Raw genomic sequence first — 19,809 nt, forward strand, 5'->3', positions numbered from 1 at the left:
AACTTGTGCAAAGTCCCCACAAATAAAATCCCTGCTTCAGTGGCACCTATATTCACATGATTTACAATTCAATTAAATGGTGTAAATGGGGGACAAATCCATGTTACTTCTGGGATGACTGGTAACTATAGACTCCAGTGGGCAATCCTGCATTGATGAGGGCATTCCGTTGTGTCTAAAACATGCAGAAAACCATCTATTGCTTTAAATAAAAACAGTGCTGGAGAAACTCAGCAGATCTGTCAGCATCTGTGAGGAGAGAAAGAGTGGATGCTTCGAGTACGATAGGATTCTTCTTCAGAACTTCCACAGAAGCTGCCAGACACTGAATTTCTCTGGCACTTTTTTTTTTGTTTCAGATCTCTAGCCTTCACATTACTTTGCTTTAATTTCATTGTTTTAAATAGCAGGACTCTCCTATTCTCCCTGTTCATTTCCATCACTGGTCTCCTCTAGACTCATGGAGTCATGCAGCGCAGAAACAGACCCTCCACCCCAACTTGTCTGTGCCAACTAGGTTTCCTAAAGTGAACTAGCAAGGAGAAATCCACCTGTACAATTCAGATTATGAAATGCAGGCAATGCTCTCATTGTAAAGTTAGTGAAAGCTTTTAGACAGCCACAGACTATAACTATGGCTCCCTACTGGTACAGTGGGCAGTAGGAACTGCTATAAAAGGATGCTTAGGCCAGCCACAGCCGTTACCTGCATCGTGCCTCAGTAACATCAAAATCTCGTCCAACAACCTTGCAGGCTGTGTGAGGTTCCTACGGGCAGCCTTTATGCTTTTTCTGCATTTCCAATACACCTAGCAGGTTCTGCAAGCTGTTTAACAATCAGTCCAGGTCTAGGACACTCTGAGCAACGTCCAGGAGATTCAGTAAACATCGAGTGAAAAAAAAATCTAATTTCGAAACCTGTACTCTGGCTCCTGCAAATGATGCGAACAGTTGGTATAGAGAGCATAAGGATTCCCAATGATTGACAGCTCAGGCAGCACAGGCTGCCGGGACCGCACATGCGCACACGTGCACACGCCATTTTGTTTTGTTGGCCGTTGAAGGGTCGGTGCCGGCGGACAGCGGCCTGTGGGTTCTCAGAATGGCTGCGACCCGGTATCGCCGCTTCCTGAAACTCTGCGAGGAGTGGCCTCTGGATCAGACCAAGAAAGGCCGAGACCTCGGGGCTTTCATCCGCCAGAGAGTGGCGCAAGGTTTCCGAGAAGGGGAAAGCTCCCAGGTAAACCGGAAGGGGAGGGGTGTGGTGAGGAATGGGGTCGGGGTCGTGGGGCGGGGGAGTGTGGGCGAAGCGGGGCAGGGCTTCCAGCTGTGGGGGTGGAATGGGGTAGTGAGAGAGGAAGGGAAGTGGGGGTTTGTGGGGTGGGGGAGAGTAAGTGGCCGGGGGTTCGGTGGTTTTGGGGAGCTGGGGATCAGGTGGGCCAGATGTCGGGGAGATGAAGGGGTTTGGGAAATGGCAGCGGTGGTTCGGTGGAAAGGGGAGCAGGGGTAGTGGATAAGGCGGGGAAGGGGAGTGTGGGAAGGGCAAGAGGGGGTGTTGGATATGGGGGGATGGGATGAAGGGGGAAGGTGGGCGAAGGTGGAAAAGGAGGAGGGTGTGAAGCGGGGTCAGTGAGGGCAAAGGGGGAAAGGAAGGAGGCTGTGAAAGGGGGGTGAAGGATGAGAGGGGAATGGAGTGCAGAGAGAAGGAGTGGAAAAGGGGAGGGGAGGGGGGGCGGGGGGAGAGGAGGGGAGAACTGTAATGGTTAGGTTGGAGGCTTTTAGAATATCACAGGTGATGCTTTGAGTTGTCTTGGATTTAGGTGTGAGAGAGCAGTTAGGGAATAAAAAAGTGTTGATAGTTTGTGATGCACAAATCCAGATGGAACCTCACACACGGATTAAAAAGACTAAATTAGTAGGGAGTTGAAACAAGGCAGGAAGAGTTATCTAACTTGGGCTGGAAGGTGAATCACAGAAAATAAAACCTCTGGTTTCCAGGCAGTTCTAAAATTGTAAATTACAACTGGGGAGAAACAACAAGCGTACTCCCTAGGGATCCAAGAATCACTTGGATTGATTCTGAGGAATTGAATGCCTGTGTAAGGGATGTGTAGAATAAAGAGGATGTATCCATTCTGTACCTTAAAGCGTAACTTCTGCAAAATGTTTAGTCAGTCACATTTTTATTCTGCTGTTTCTGTAAATGCTTTATAATAAAATCTCGACAGGACATTTTTAGTATTAACTGGAATTTTTTATTTTTTAAAAGTTATGTCTCTTTGGAGATCATAACAGATCATTTAGCTTAACTTCTCCACTGGCTTTTTGCTCACACAATGTGAAAATCTAATTATGCTGCTGTCTCTCTCCACAACTTGTTCTTTCTCTGATTTAAGCAACCATTTGTTTTCCCTCAAAAGATATGTGCCTGAACTATACATAAGTAATGTCCCTTTTCAACTCTCTGCCTCGTTCTTTTCGTAAGCATTTACTTTACTAATTTCTTGTCACTAACTCCCTTACCAGGCAACTTCTTTGCCCTTCGTCCTATTAGTTTATCAAATACTTTGTCCCCTATGAAAGAGGCTGTTGCAGATGTTTTCCAATCAACCTGTTCTGATGTGTTATGACTCACCTTTGGAGCAGGTGGGACTTGAACCCAGGACACTGAGAGATAGGGACAGTGTCACTGTGCCATATAAGCCCTGAAAGAGATTCTTACAAGATCTTTCCTATCATTAGCACCTTGCTTACATAACTCTCATCAATGCATTAACACGTGTTTTTTGATAACCATTGCAGGAAATTAATAAGTCGAGACACAGACTACTTCATGCACATCCCAATTAACTACCGTGCACAACAGTAGCCTAGATTGCAATTGGAGCCACTTTGAAGATGCAGGGTCTGGTAACTTTTTTTTCCTTGCCTGATACTTAATATTTTTGAAATATGGAGACCATCATAAGAACCTAGGAAAGAGCAAACTAATAGTCCATTTTTCATTCCCAAGTAAAACAGTGGGAGTAGCAACAATGACAGTCTAGCTGAAGTCTGTCTTTCTTACAGTTATGATTAATGGCATATCATTTATCATGTGATCTTTTACAATCCCAACAAATTCATATCAGTGAACAGAACCTGAGTTGCAAGCATCTTTGTAACTATTGTTTGTGTGTGTTCCACTTTCTGAGCTTCAGACACTTGGCAAAGAAATAATCTTGCTCTCTATAATTATTATATTTCTGATCTCATGCAGAACGGATTTCCTTGTTTCTAGCTTGACATTTTCAACAATTTTTACAATCCATTTCAGGAGAACGTTATTTCAAGGGTCCTGGGGTTTTAGGGTTGCAAGTCATTTTTATTTCTCTGTTGAAATTACATGTTTCTTCAGTAATTTATTTCTTTCAGTATCTTGCTGCCAATTCCCCAGTTATTGGAAAGTCCATGCTAACTTTGGTTCTTAGAAAACTCCTTTCTCTGCTGTTTATATTTGTTTCTCCGCATCCTAATAACTGTTGTATTTGACTATCTTAGCAATTGGAATCTTGGTGGAAAATAATATGTGAACTAGCTACCACTACAATTTCATCAGACCTCCTAATTTTAATTATTTCCCGTTGCTAACTGGGTTACCTAACATCTCTTCCAGTTTTTATTTTGTGATGGTACATATTGCATAATACAGAAATTAAATTCTACAGTGGCTGTTTTCTTGTGGCAGGATTTTTAATTTGCCATTTTAATTAACTGTAAATTGATAGAGTAGATAGAATCAAAATGATATTGAATCTGTATTTGATCAGTTTAGAGAATTCAATTGAAAAACAAATGGAACTACAAAAAGCTGGCTTTTTAAAAATTTCAAATGCATGTTCTCCTGTATCTCTATTTCAATGTACCAGAAAATTCACTGCGGCACTTTGAATTTTAACACTACATAATAGTATACTATTATGATTAGTTAACAAAATGGAAGGGATTTCATAGCTTAAAAGACTTAGACTTATTGTTCACGTATTTAAATACGTGCAATTGTCAACTGGTGGGAGTTATGGAAGCTTGGTGATTACTGGAGTTTGACAGTTTAAATCCAACCATGACATGTTGTGAATTTGAATATGGAAATGTGGTAACTAACATACAGGCTGTCAGCAGAAAAGAAACATGATTGGGAGCTGCCAGATCTAATTTTAAAAAAAAATACCAGATGGTCTACTAACACATTTCACGGAGAAACATGCAAGCTGAGTCTGGTCTGGTATATGAGATTCCAGATTGCAGTTGATTTGTTACCGTTGGGTAGCGACCGATGGACAATAAATATTGCCTTGCCAGTGGATTCGGATAATATGGCATTATTGATTACACTATTAACAGAAAGGACGGTAGACTTGCATTTCTGTTAGTTCTTAGCTGCCTTTAAATTTCAAAAGCAGTGAGTTAGAGGAGCAATTAGTCAACTTTAAGGTCGTTATGTTGGAAATATTCACTAGATCTTGGGTGTAAGGACTACTGTGGAAATCTTAGCATCCACCTAAATGCTCAGAGCAAGCAGACTTGTTAATGTCTGAACTGAACAATAATCAGACAGTGCAGCAATACCACAGTACTGCTGTGAAACATCAGCCTAGATATGTGAGCAGAAGCATATTTGGAACGTATTGTCAACTTCCTTCCAATTCTGCATTCACTTCAATAATTTTTATCTGATCATTGTTTTAAATTGAGAAACAAACTTGCCCTTTATATATGACTTTTACTGTAGAGTCTGTTGTTCCAATCTGGAGAACCAGGGATAAGAGAGCATAACCTCAAGGTAAGGGGATATCCAGTTTGGGTCAAAATGAGAAGGTTCTCCACTAAGAGAACTTGGAATTCTCTGCCCCAGAGTTGTGAAGACTCAATTATTGAAATATTCAGGGCTTACATCACTAGAGTTTTCAACTCTTACGGGAATAAAGAGATATGAGAATCAGTCAGGAAATTTAAATTAAGGCCATAAGACATTGGAACAGAAGTAGGCCATTCAGCCCATTGAGTCTGCACCATCATTCATTGAGATCATGGATGAACTGATAATTATCAACACCACTTACTTCCCAATTACACAACTCCTGATTCTCTTACTAATTAAAGCGTCTCTCAGCCTTGATTATATTTAATGATCCAGCCTCAGCAATTCTCTGGTTAAAAAAAATTCCATGGATTTAAAACCCCCAGAGAGAATTCCCCCTAATCTGTCTTAAACGTGCGACCCATTAATTCTCCCACAAGAAGAAACAACCTTTCCACGTCTTTTCCTGCTCCTGTGATGCTGCCTGGCCTCCTGTGCTCCTCCAGCTCCACACTGTGTTATCTCTTTCCACGCCTTGCCCTGTCCAGTCCTGTATTGTGTAGATAGATCAGCTTTAAGCTTATTTATTAGTGGAGCAATCTTTAGGGTCATGTAGCCAACTGCTTCTATTTGAGGTCCTTAGTAAAATATCTTGACTTGTTTCCCTCAGGTTTAATTTAAAGTAGACGTAACAGAGATATTAAGTGGGCTGAATAAAACCCTAGCCAAAGTTGTAACTTTGAAAAGAATTTTAAAAGATGGAGTGAATTCGAAATGTTGATAATGTTGGGCATAAGCAGTTGAACGCATGACACACGGTGATTTGTTTTTGAAGGGGGTGTGTAGCACCTGCATTAAGTCAAAGGAACAGAAAGTTTAACGTGAGAGGTTGTAGAGCTAGTTCAATTAGAGTTGGAAAATGATGGCATGATGAAGGTACTTTAACACAAGTCTGGGAATTTTAATTTTGAGAATAAGTGCAGCGAGTGGGACGATTGGCAGCTAGTGTAGGATAGGATGTAAGCACCAGAATTTGGGATATATTGAAGATTGAGGTATTTGAGAAAGCACTGGCGGAATTGAGGTTTGAGATGAGAATAGGTGAGGATCCCAACAGTTTATGGGCTGAGGGAAAAGGTGGAAACAGTAGTCTTACACAGTTGGAAGGAAACATACACTCTGGAAAATGTATGATACAGGATTGGAAAATGAGCTTGAAGTTAGAAAATTTTGGCTCACTGTACAGCGACCAAAGAGGGGGAAAATTTAGTGGCAATGCTCTGACTTGCATGGAAAGGGCTAAAAATGATATCCTTAGCCTTGTTTAATGTTTTGTCAAGAAGATTGTGAGGTGAGTGAGTGCAGAGGTAGATCTGATGTCATCAGCATACATGATGAGCCAGTTGACTCTTGCCGGTTGCAGTTATAAAGTATATATTTGAGAATGAGGCGATCTCAACAGTAGATTAAATGTATACTCCTGGAGAAGGAATTGAGCCCCATGTTTGCAATTCTGAGCTCACTGTTTTACTAAATAGGCAATATTGTTTTTAAATAAATCATTTAGGAGTGAGAGAATCTTGAACTTGAGGAGTCTGAATTGTGACAATGCAGCATGATTGTATGAGTTTATCTTGCTGAATTTAGGTTAGTAGGATCTGTTGGTCACTATCTTTGACTAATCCACCCCGCAACCTAAATTGATATAACAGTTCTCCATCCCTCATCTTGCAAATCATAAGCTTATCCCTTGAATAACAATCTTTCTCACCTTCCCTGTCTTCCTGGCTACATCCTTGTGCCAATGTCTGTCTACCCCAACAGAAATTCACCAGATAATCAGGCTGGCTGTTGGATGGAAAACCTGCTTTACAGATAAAATAAGCTTCTAGATTTCCAACCTGAGACTCCTTCCTGTCTTTGTGTAAATATTGGGGCCAGAGATCCCTATAGGATACGTGTACCACCATTAGCTTTCGTGATTTTTGACTTTTAGTAATATTTTGTTTTAACATTTTTCTGTTTAGATTGCAGATCCAGAGAAATGTGATCAGATGTATGAAAGTTTAGCCAGGATTCATTCTGCTTATTACAAAAACAAGGTACTGATGCTTTGGCATCTTTATCCTTCCTCTTGTATTTGTTTATGAAACACATTGCTGAATCAAAAAGGGCAAAGTTAAGCATTCAATTCTAGAAACTCCCCAGAGTAGAAATTGGCTAAGACTGAAATAATTAGGGGGAGAAAGAAGAGCAATTAGAGGGGAATATCCCAAATCTGGATGACCAAATGAAAAAAAAAGGTTGCTGAAATCCAGTACTTTTCAGAAACTTCAGTTCTGGTCACAACATGTCAAATTCTTAATGATTTTGTGATTTGCATGCTTTGATGGTGTGATATCCCTGTGAGTGTTCCTCCAGGTATTGTCCTAGGTCCAAACATCTTCAGCTGACTGATGAATAACTACCTTCATCACAAGGGCAGAAGCGGGGATATACAATGATTGTGCAATGGTTAGCACCATTCGAGACTACTCGGATATAAGACATGGACAACATCCAGATTTGGGTTGACAATTGGCAAGTATCATTCACACCAAATGCCAGGCAATGACTGCCTCAAATAAGAGAGAATCTAAATGTTGACCTATAACATAATATCAGCATTATTATTGCTGAATTCCCCTCTATCAACAACCCCAACCATTAACCAGAAATTAAATGGGACCAGTCATGTAAGTATTGAGGTTACAAGAGCAGGTCAGAGGCTAGGAATCCTGCATAGGTAGACAAAAAGAAATAGGAGTAGGCCATTTGGTGCCTCAAGCCTGCACTACCATTCATTAAGATCGTGCCTGATCTAAAATTCTTCATGTCCACAACCCACCACCTGACTCCTCAAAGCCTGTCCACCATCTACAAGGCACAAGTGACGAGTGTGATGGAATATTCTCCACTTGCTTGAATGAATGCAGTTCCAACAGCATCAGCCTCAAACTCAACAGGACAAAGCAGTCTGCTTAATTGGCCTCTTGTCTAGTTCCTCCACTGAAGCTCAGTAGCAACAGTGTGTACCAGCAGAAATTTACCGTGACTGTTTAAACAGTGCCATTCAAACCCTTGACCACTACCATGTAGAAGGGCATATGCATGGAAACACCACCACTTGCAGGTTTCCCTCCAAGCTTCTCACCATTCTGACTTGGAAATATATCGCCATTCCTTCAGTGTCGCTGGGTCAATATTGTGGAACTCTGCCTAATAGCATTATGGCTGTACCTACACCAAATGGACTGCAGTAGTTCAAGGCAGCTTACAGTCTGTTTCTCATAGACGACAAATGCTGGTCTCTTTAGCGATACTCACATCCCCTGAATGAATGAAGTAAAACAACCATGTCAAGTGTACATTGATAATAACAGTAAATATTTGGATAGTTATCCATGCTAAAGACTGTGCAATAATTTGTGTTTGAATGAAGTTTAACAAAAACTTTTTGAAGAGAGTAGGAATTCAGTGAATGCTGATATAAGCCAATCATTTATTTCTGAAACAATTCAGTTGCAATAATTCTGAGAGTACAGTTGAGTTTGATTAGGGTTGGCAAGCAAATTAGTTATAGGCTGTAATTAGCAATTTGTTTACTTCCCCCAAGATCGTTTGCATCATAACTCTCATCTGTACACGTGCAACCCGATTTAAAATTGAATTCATTCTTCTTTTGCAGTATTCTTTTCAAAGATATCTAAAGTCAGTCATGCCCAAATTCAGAATATTACAGGACTTTGGGATGGTTTTGCTCAAAGGTGTATAAACAAATAATCTTAAATCTAACAACTTATTTAATTTCAGTACCCTCGTCTCAGAAACACAAGTTTCACTGGTGTAACTGTGGAAGAATGCCGACTGGTCCTTGCAACAGGTAACTACTCTAGACTTTGTAGTACTTGACAGAAGACTCCCACTGTTGTACTATCAAAGAAATTTAAAAGCAATATTGTGCACATTGCATATGATAGCGTAGGACAAGTTAGGTTTTTCATTCAGCTGGTTTCTTGCCGTGAACTAATGTTACATTGGAATTGTGTACCAGAGACTTGAGGTTCAGTTTTTTAATATAAATTCTTATATGGGATGTGGGTGTCATTGGCTTGACCATCACCATTTCCAGTTGTGCTGGAGAAGTTGATGGTGCACTACGATATGAACCACTACTGTCCTAGGGCATAGGAATGCCATGGTGCTGTTAGGAAGTAGTATCAAGAATTTTGACACCACAACAGTGAGACAATAATGATAATGTCAGGATGATGTATAACTTGAGGAGAACTGGCAGGTGGTATTTTTTGTTTGTTTTTATTTAGGGGAAGTGTTTGTTGCTGGCTGGACCAGTATTTATTGCCCATCCTAATTGCCCTTGAAAAGGTGGTGGTGCTGAACTGCTGCCTTGAAATACTGCAGTCCATGAAGTTTAGGTACACCCACAATACAGTTGGGAGATAATTCCAAAATCTTCACCCAACAACACTGAAGGAAGTATATATATTTCCAAGTCAAGATGGTGAGAGGCTTGGAGGGGAGCTTGCAAGTGGTTGTGTTCCCATGTTTCGTCCACCTTCTTCCTTTTCTGGTATTGGGTGAAGGTTTAGAAGGTGCTATTTAAGGAGTCTGCTAATCTTGTAGATTGTACACACTGCTGCTACTGAGCTTTGGTAGTGGAGTGACTGGATGTTTGCAGATGTGGGGCCAATTAAATGATTGCTTTGTCCTGGATAGTGTCAAGCTTTGAGTGTTGCTGGGGCGGCACTCATCCGGGTAAGAGGAGAGTTTTGCATCACACTGTTGACTTGCCCCTTGGCCACTCTTTGGGGAATCAGATAGTGAGTTACTCACTAGGATTCCTGGCCTCTGACCTGCTTTCGTTGCGACAACATTTATATGGCTAGTCCAGCTCAGTAATAAACCTCAGAATATTTATAGTGGTGAATTCAGTGATAGTAATGTCATTGAATGTCAAGGAACATTGGTTACATTCTCTCTTGTTTTGAGCTGGTGATTGTTTGGTAGTTTGTGGCACAAATTTTAATTACCACTTGTCACACAAAACCTGGATATTATCCACATCTTACTGGATTTGGACATGGACTGTTTCAGTATCTAAAGAGCTGTGGATGGTGCCAAAATTATGCAATCATCAGCAAACGTTCCCACTTCTGATCTTAAAATGGAGGTAAGGTTCATGGAGCAGTTGAAGAGTACTTAGGGCCCTGGCCCGAGGAATGCCTGCAAAGATGTCCCAGAGCTGAGTTGACTGACCTCCAATAATCATAACCAACTTCCTTTGGGTTAGATATGACTCCAACGAGCAAAGAGTTTTTGCCTCTGATTCCCATTCTATCTGGTTTTGCTTGGGCGCTGTGATACCACACTTGGTCATTTGTGACCAATATGTCAAGGGCAGTTCATCTCACTGCAGCTTTGGAATTAAGTTCTTTTGTTCACATATGTTACAAGGCTAAAGAGGTCGAGAAGCTGAGTCTCCCAAGCAGAACACAAATGGAGTGTCAGTGTGCAGGTTATTGCAAAGCAGGTGTTGCTCTATAATGCAGTTGATGGCCCTTCCATTACTTTACTGATGATCTAAAGCATGCTGATTTGGAGGGTGGGTGGGGTGGCCAATTGTCAGGATTGAATTTGTCATTCATTTTGCATACAGGGCATACCTGGCCTGTTTTCCACTTTTTTTGGATGCCAGTGTTGCTGTACCGGAATAGCTTGGCTCAGAGCATGTTCTGGAGCACACTTCTTCAGTACAATAGCAGGAATGTGTCCGGGCCAGTATCCACTGCCTCCAACTGTTTATTGATATCATGTGGAGCAGCCAACAACAATCGGCTACAGAGATCCGTGAAAACCAAGGTCACAAGGTTCGGGGGAACCACTTACAACCAGCCCATGGGTTATGTTTTGGAGAAGTTTCAATCAGACTTCCAGGCATCTTGACTTCCACCCACTGCCTGAAGCTGTGCACTCTGCACATCCTCGGCATAGCAACATTGAAGAGCCTTGACGCAACCCCACTGATTGCTTTGAACTGAGCCAAAGACCACAAACATTGTGGAAGGTCGGGTGGGTTAAGAACGCACATATGGAAGCCACCTTCATAGTGAAGACTGTGCAGCAACCTGAGAAGAACCACCCTCATCCGCGAAACCCATCTTCATAGAAGAGAGCCATCCATATGTCAGAGATGAGGAAGATTCCAACAGCCTAGCTTAAACCTCGATAGTTGCAGGTAATATCCCTTCTCAGACAGAACTAGATAAAGAGTAAGTATTGTGGGAATCTGGAAATGCTCACATAGTGCTTTTAATAAGGAATATTTTGTTTACAAGACGGAGTTGAGCCACCGATTGAATTCAGTGTCCCTTTGTCCGCCTCATCAACAAGAGTGCTAGGGTAAAGTACTTTTCATACGTAAACTGTTAGAAGTGTCCAAAGCATGGACAGCAGTGTTGTTCATGGGGGATTCACTTTTGGTTATGCATTGAATGTGAAGCCAGGAAGTGCATTCCTCCTGAGTAAATGTTTTAGTGAACAGGGACTACAGGTTTAACTGCAAGTGAACGTTGTTACTGTGAATCCTGCAGTACTAGTGCTGCTGCATCCGGGGCAACTGAATTTTTGGAAAGGAGGCCTCTTAGTCTGAGATTCTCTACTTGCATATGCAGACTGACTGTTTCAGCCATTGATGTTGAATGCCTAAGCTGGAGATCTTACCGGTATGAAGTGTGGTGCACTCCTGATGCATAATTTATGTACCAATGCCATAACCAATTTGAATGCGCTGGTATCCACTTTGTCTCTCAAATGCAACATCAACTATATTCTTTTCAACCAGGGATAATGAGGATGAGCCCTAGTGAAGTAAGTACAACATTAGAACCAGTCTTTGAAATAGTGTCTCTCCATGGAAAAGGAAAATTATATTTAAGTAGAAGAAATTACAGTAGAGAAATGGATGTAGTAATTGTGCATAATGGTCTTTTGAAAGGTTACAATGGTGGTGCAGACATTTAAATTGGATACTTTTATGAACCAACTGAGCAGTAGCATTTGACATTGAATTTTAAAAGTGCTCTGGGAAGTCTCCTTTTGATCTGTTATTTATCTAGCTGCATTTAGATTGCAGATTGGTGCTGTTGCTGATGTCATTAGATTGTGACATGGCTCCAGTAAAGATGAAGAACGAATATAACAAATGCCAGGTTTCTGGAATAGTCACTATATTTATAAACAAATATTTAAGTTGGTGAAGAATGAATGTTTATAAAGTAAATTAAAACATTGGAATACTTGGCAATTCATTAGAAGTTTTTGTCAGAATTTCTATAGGGTTTTCTAATTTTCCATTGTAGTATGCACCTATCTGTCTGTAATTAGTCATAGCCATCTCATGGCTGTGGATATTAAATAACTAGAGAGGCAGATGGCTAATGAGGAGCTCCACTGTGCATCAGGCTGGACAGGAATCTGTTTTACCATGGTTATGTTTGAAGGATTAACAGAATAATTTCCAACCTGAATGGCAGCACCATGAATGCCCCTCCTGTGACCAACAAATCTTGGAGTACGCCTTGGACTTACGGCTCAGTGGGATGAATGCCTTCTACTGGCCATAGGACATCCCAACTTGCGTTCAGTGTTATTTGAAAATAATTGTGATAGCATAAGTATTGTCTATGGCATTTCAACGTTACATGTTAAAGAAAAGTTGAATTTAAGAGTGCTATGATTCAAATTATGTCAAATCATTTCTGGAAGTGTAAAGCACAAGAATGTAACAAAAATTCTTTACTTGCAAAGAAATATCTTCATTTCTGTACAGCTCAATTGTGCAACTGAGATTTGTGAAAAGCATTTCCTCACATTTTAACCCCTAGTTTCTTGTGATGTACAGATGCAGACTAGTTCATGACTTTTTAGCATAGAAGGTTGTGCAACATTTGTTTGGAATGGCACAGAAAATCTTTTCTTGCGAAAATTGAGACTTGCGTTAAAGCGGTTGAAAATAAAATTAAAGCAAGTCTAGGTAATATTTGTGAAGATGCATGCAAGTCCTCTTCAATATTCAAAATATTTCACTGGACTGCCTCCACCTCTAAATGTTACAATTTGCATTAACTAAGTGTTTAAAGACTTAAGTGTTTGACATGAGCTGACTTTAAATACATCTGTTTAGATTTAAATTCTCTAGCACTATTTTAATAGATTCTAATTTCATTGCACAGTCATTCATATTTGTGAAGTGCATTATGTACATAACTGACTCAGTTGGTAAGCTAATACACAAGAAGTTGGGTTCATTTCCTGGTCTGTGCCAAATTAACCGATTGTACACAGGGTGCTATTTGAGTTGGTGCTGTTGGCTGAATACTGCTGGTCACAAGATGGCCAGACAGCATTAGTTGTTGATTCTTGTTTTATTCTTTGTAGATAACATGAAACAGTTGGAAGAAATGAAGAAAGGTCTGTGGAAAAAGATACGAGAGAAGTTTACACGCAAGCCAGAAGATGCCACCAAAGAATATGCCTAACAGTTTACCTTGTTAGGATTACTGCTTCATTTTATTTACTGCAATTTCTAAATAATAAAGATCTAGTTTCTAGGTAGATGTTTTATAATTGTGTAGATGTTTGTGGAAATAAAATGTTACATAAATAAAGACCTGTTAAAAAATATGTTTTGGTGCCTGAATTATACTTGGCACATTTTCTAAAATCTAATTCTGAATCCCGATTGATTTATGAAGTTTAAAAATGTTGCCATATCTAATTTTCCCAAGTAATAGATTAATTGAAAAAGTCCACAAAGCATAGAATAATCTTTATGATAATGTACTTCATAGAGAAAGGAGCTATTTCTGACTTCAAAATTTTAATAAATGTGCAACTAAGAAAATTGCTGATCAAATCATTTTAACCTTTCATACCCTGCACCAAAATTCTGCAGTTTGCCCAACTTGTTTGTTTGCCTAACTTGGGTAAACAAATTCTTGGGAATGTTCAACATCAAAGCTTGGTATTCAGTGCTGACAAGATTTATATTCTTTGTTTCTAAAACTGTTTTGTGTTTAAAGCATGTAAAGTAAGTAATTGTAACTTAAGCTTCATCTAGCAATGACATGTAGGCATTTTTTTGAACACATAACTAACACTGCTGTAGGATCAGGGTACTTTACACAAGTGGTTTACTGGGTAACGGTTGCGACTGCTTGACCCTGACTGTTTGGAAGGGATGATAGCAGTCTTAAGGGGAGACCAGAGGCTGTTGGGATCCCATTACTCTGTTTCACCGAGGGTCACTTAGTTTGTGGAGAGGAGTTGGTTGTATGAGGCTATTTTCCCTGGGTCTTTGAGTTCCATGGGGGAAGTTATTAGCCTCCCCACCTTCAAGCCACACCAAAGTCATCCCAGCCAGTGTCATTGAGCTGCAGTTTGCAAATGAAGCTGCATATATGCAATCTCAGAGGATGTACTCCAAGCCATCTTCAGCACCTTTTACAGAGGCATATGAGAGCATGGGTCTCACCCTGAACATCTGCAACACAAAGGTCCTCAACCAACATGGCCTGAAATTGTGGAGTGAACCCTGATCATCAAACTCCACACGGAGACCTTAGAGAACATTGACCACTTCAATACCTCAAGTGCCCTGTCAACCAAAGCAGCTATTGATAAAGATATCCAGCACCACCTCCAGTGTGCTAGCTCAGCCTTTGGCCACCTGAGGAAAGGGGTGTTCAAGGACAGCAATATCAGTCCTGATGCCAAGATCATGTTTAACAGAACTGTGGTGGTTCCCATCCCCCTAAATGGCTCTGAGATGTGGACTGTCTACAGCAGACACCTCAAGGTGCTGAAGCAGTACACGACCAACGCTGTCTGCACAAGACCCTGCAAATCCACTTAGAAGAAATAGCACCAATGCCAGTGTCCTTGACCAGGCCAACATCCCCATCATTGAGGCATGACCACAAGACTCCCCAAGCAGGTACTCTACTCCCAGCTTCAAAATGGCAGGCAAGCCGCAGGTGAACAGAGGAAGTGCATCATTGACACCCTCAAGCTCTCAGTAGCAAAGTGCGACATTCCCACAGACACCTGGGAAACACTAGCCCAAGACCATCCAAAGTGGAGGAGGAGCTTCCAGGAAGGCATCGAGCACCTTGAGACTTGCCATCAGGGAAAAAGTAGAAGCCAGGCACAAACTGTGAAAGGAATGCACTGCCACACCAATGCCCCAGCCACTCCTTCCTTCAAACACCCTCCGCCCCACGTGTAACAGAGCCTGCAGTAACCTCATCAGTCTGTACAGCCACCTATGGAGTCACCCTGAGAGTCAAAGGGAGTCACCCTCGTCTCTGAGGGACCACCAGCAAAATGAAAAATTTGGAAGGGTGGCAGCCAGCAGAAATGAAAATCTCAGCTGGGGAGACAAGATTGTGAATCCTACACCCTTCCTACTCCAACCCTCCGTCTTCACTTGCAACAAGTGCAGCAGAGATGACCATGCCACGATGGGTCCTGACCAACACCAGGTGATATTTGATAAGGGTATCCACTATGGCACAAACCATTGTGACAGAAAGCTGTCAAGTAAACTACTGTGGATAGGTCAGTTGTCTAACATTATAATCAATGCTCTTATTTATTTGAATGCATGATACATTTAAAGATGTTTCTTACACAAAGTCGCAGTAGTTAGATAATGGGGACTTGCATAATGGCTCTCTGCCTGATTTTTTTTTTCATTCATACATTCCCTAGTGTTACAAAATCAGTAGTAACTCCCATATTGGGGCTGACATTTTAATTTAAAATCTCCTATCTGTCATACATAGAGCCATAGAGGTTTGCAACGTGGAAACAAACTCTTTGGCCCAACTTGGCTCTGCCATCTAGTTTTCACAATTAAACTAGTCCCATTTGCCTGTTTTTTGTCCATATCCCTTCATACCTATTCCATCGATGTGCCTGTCCAAATGTTTCTTAAATGACAAAATTGTACTCTGCTCCATCACTGCCTCTAACAATCTATTCCTTTTGTGTAAAAAAGAATTCCCTTCGGGACCCTTGTGTTTCTCCTTGTCATTTTTAAACCTATGCTCTCTAGTATTAGACTCCCCTACCATGGGAAAAGCTGTTGGCAATCTATCTTGTCCATGCCTCTCATCATTTTATAGATCTCCAGGTCACCCCTCAGTCTCCTATGCTTCAGGGGAGAAAGGTCCCAGCCTGTCCACACTCGCCTTATAACTCGAATCTTCCAGTCCAGGTAGCATCCTAGTAAATCTTTTCTGCACTCTTTCTAATTTACTAATATCCTTTCTATAGTAGGGTGACCAGAACTGCACGCAGGACTCGAAATGTCACCTTACCAATGTCTTGTACAGTTGCAACATGATGTCCGAACTCCCACGTATGCCGAAGACTGCCTTCGCCACTCTGTCTACCTGCGTTGCCACTGTCAAGGAGCCATGCACCTGTACCTCCAGATCTCTTTGTTCTATAATACTCGCCATGGCCCTAGTATTGACTGGAAATCCTGCCCTGGTTTGACCTACCAAAATGCAACACCTCACATTTATCTAAATTAAACTCCATCTGCCATTCCTGTGCCCACTGACCCAGTTGATCAAGATCTCACTGTATTCCCAAATAACCTTCTTCACTGTCCTCAATACCACCAATTTTGGTGTCAACCGCAAATTAACTTACCATACCTCCTAAATTCTTATCTAAGTTATTTATATAAATGACAAATAACATTGGAGCCAGCACTGATCCTTGTGGCACACTACTGGTTACAGGCCTCCAGTTTGAAAAACAACCCTGTACCACCACCCTCAGTCTTCTACCTTCAAGCCAATTTTGTATCCAACTGGATCCTGTGAGACTTAACCTACCATGCGATAACTTGTCAAAGGCCTGGCCAAAGTCTTTGTGGATAATGCCCTCATCTACTTTCTTGGTCACCCCTTCAGAAAACTTAATCAAATTTATGAGAATGATTTCTCATGCATAAAGCCAATCTGGCCATCCCAAATGAGTCCTTGCCTCTCCAAATGTCTGTCGATCCTGTTTCTCAGAATCACCTCTAACAACTTATCCACCACAGAAATTAGGCTCACCAGTCTGTTGTTCCCAGGCATTTTCCTGCAGCCTTTCTTAAATAATGGTACAACATTAGCGACCATCCAATCTTCCGGCACATAACCCAGGGGCTGTCAATGATGTAAATATCTCCACTAGGAACCCTGCAATTTCCTCCCGCAAAGTCCTGAGATGTGCTACATCAGGTCCCAGGGATTTATCTACCTGAACGTATTTTAAGACTTCCAGCACAACCTCTTCTGTATTGTGGATTCCCTTCAAGACATCACTATTTATTTCCCCAAGTTCCCTAGCATCCATACCTTTCTTGATGGTAAATACTGACGAGAAATATTCATTTAGGATCTCATCCATCTCTTGTTGCTCTGCATATAGATGATCCCGTTGATCATTAAGAGGTCCTATTCTCTCCCTAGATATTATTTCGACCTTCATGTACTTGTAGAATCTCTTTGGATTCTTACTTACCTTATATGCTGAAGACATCTTGTTCCCCCTTTTAGGTCTCCTGATTTCACTCTCAAATGAACTCCGACACCCTCTATACTCCTAAAGGAATTGACTTGATCCCAGCTGTCTATATAGATTGTATGCATCCTTTTTCTTGACCAAGGCCTCAATAACTCAAGTTATCCAGGGTCCCCTACTCCTGCCAGCCTTACCCTTCACTCTAATATGAACGTGCCCTGAACCTTCATTAACTCACTTTGGAAAGCCTCCCACTTACCAGATGTTCCTTTGCCTGCAAACAGCCTCCTCCAGTCAACTTATGAAAGTTTCTGTCCAAGACCATCAAAATTGGCCTTGTCCCAATTTAGAACTTTTTTAACTTGTGGACTGGACCTAACCTTTTCCACTGCTATTTTAAAACTAATGGAATTGTACTCACTGATACCAAAGTGCTCCCCCACTAACACCTCCATCACTTGCTCTGCCTTATTTCCCAAGAAGAGGTAAAGTTTTGCCTCTTTAGTAGGGCCATCTACATACTGCATGAGAAATGCTTGCTGAACACATTTAACAAATTTCGTTCCATCCAAGCCCTTAACGCTAAGGCAGTCCCAATCAACGTTGGGAAGGTTAAAATCCCCCACTGTTACAACCTTATTATTCTTGCAGCTATCTGTGATCTCCTTACATATTTGCTCCTCAATCTTCTGCTAACTATTGGGGGGCCTATAATAGTATTCTATTGAAGTGATCTCCCCTTTTTTGGTTTTCAGTTCTACCCATATCGATTCAGTGGATGAACCCTCGAGAATATCCCTTCTCAGTACAGCCCTGATGTTCTCAATCAAAATACAACTCCCCCTCCTGTCCTCCCACCCCTTCTATCCTTCCTATGGCATCTGTAACCCGGAACAATGAACTGCCAGTCTTGTCCCTCCGTCAGCCGTGTTTCTGGAATAGCTTTAATTTCCCAATCCCATGTACCCATCATGCCCTGAGTTTATTTGCCTTACTTATCAGGCCTCTTGCATTGAAATAAATGCAGTTTAACCCAGACTTCCCTTCCTTCCTGCTGTCTGCCCCTACTAGGATTACCAACACTGCATTTACTATTTAACCTGCTCTCATTAACTTCTGCACCGTCATTAATCTTCTGTTTCATCTCTCTGCTGTTGAATCCCAAATTCCACCCCCCCCCAGCCCCTGAAGTCTCTATAAAAGCTACAGAAACATGTGTCTGTGCCCCTCAAACAATTTCTATATCTCATCCTCTTTCTCTTGCCCCTTCCTGGTTCTCCTCCCCCAACCCTTCCTCAAATAAAAAAGAAATTTCACCTTACAGAATGTACAGCCAATGAATTACAACTATTTGAAATAGTGTAGGTTAATTTTTCAAGACTGAGAAATGTGCAAATGTCATTCAGACATTCTAGCTGATATAAAGGAAAATTCAGCATGTCCTATTTATGCCTTGGGACGTGCTTTTTCCAGTTTAAACCCATGTGTGTACACAACGTACTGTTCCAGATCGATCCTTTTATGCATTGTTAACTACCTTTGTGCCTATTTATTTGTTTCTGAATCACCAGCTTTCAAGGTAGTAGAGCCAAAACTTCCCTATTTGTTGTCATCATACAGTCATTGCCAGCTTTGTGGCTCTTCTGAGATTTGAATTTTTCCTTTGTAGCCAAAACATTAGAAGAGGCCTTACTGGATCACTGTATCGTCATAGTATGATAGTTAACTTGTATTCTAAAAATAAGAATTCAGCATTCTTTTCTCTAACTGTATGTCAGGTTCAGCGCCAAATAAACCATCCTTGAATATGTTAAATTCAGCACAATTTATGACATATATTTTTCTTCCCCATGTGCAATGGATATATTGTTGCGACCAACTTGGTAAGATACACTGGTGTTTGAACCCCACTAACCCTGGGCTCGTCAAGGAAGTTAAAAGATTTAATCGGAGTACACAAAATCCCCAATTTAGCTACCTGATAAAGTCAGTTTAACATAAAACACTAATCAAGTTTCTGTACTGAATGAGAACACCTATTACAAATAAATAGATTTAACCACATGTAAACAACTACGAACTAGCAATGCATAACTATTATTTGAAACTCCAATACCCTATTAAAACCCCTTCTCTCACATTGACTGATAACAGCAATGTTTTATTTGTTCATGGGTGGAGGGAGTAAAAACAAAGGAAGCACAACTCAATTGCACCAGACTAAAGTCTTCAATAAGATAACAAGGTGTAGAGCTGGATGAACACAGCAGGCCAAGCAGCATCAGAGGAGCAGGAAAGCTGACGTTTCAGGTCTAGACCCTTCA

General features: G+C 41.1%; 1 protein-coding gene across 1 annotated transcript; it reads left to right on the top strand.

The window, feature by feature from the left end:
- The first annotated feature begins 1,014 nt into the window (after nucleotides 1-1,014).
- On the top strand, nucleotides 1,015-13,582 carry LOC109914058 (ubiquinol-cytochrome-c reductase complex assembly factor 2). Its single transcript, XM_020513630.2, has 4 exons — nucleotides 1,015-1,240; nucleotides 6,868-6,942; nucleotides 8,693-8,762; nucleotides 13,337-13,582. Exons 1-4 carry the CDS (start codon nucleotides 1,103-1,105, stop codon nucleotides 13,435-13,437), a joined length of 384 nt encoding a protein of 127 aa, XP_020369219.1. The 5' UTR covers nucleotides 1,015-1,102; the 3' UTR covers nucleotides 13,438-13,582.
- The last annotated feature ends 6,227 nt before the right edge of the window (nucleotides 13,583-19,809 follow it).

This window comes from Rhincodon typus, chromosome 25 (assembly GCF_021869965.1).
Source record: "Rhincodon typus isolate 14 chromosome 25, sRhiTyp1.1, whole genome shotgun sequence".
NCBI lineage: Eukaryota > Metazoa > Chordata > Chondrichthyes > Orectolobiformes > Rhincodontidae > Rhincodon > Rhincodon typus.

Bases quoted from the DNA above. Each gene is read 5' to 3' on its own strand.
- LOC109914058 (XM_020513630.2), top strand. From the start codon at position 1,103: ATGGCTGCGACCCGGTATCGCCGCTTCCTGAAACTCTGCGAGGAGTGG. The intron at 1,241-6,867 runs GTAAACCGGAAG...TTTTCTGTTTAG, and splicing joins GAGAAGGGGAAAGCTCCCAG to ATTGCAGATCCAGAGAAATG. The intron at 8,763-13,336 runs GTAACTACTCTA...TATTCTTTGTAG, and splicing joins CCGACTGGTCCTTGCAACAG to ATAACATGAAACAGTTGGAA.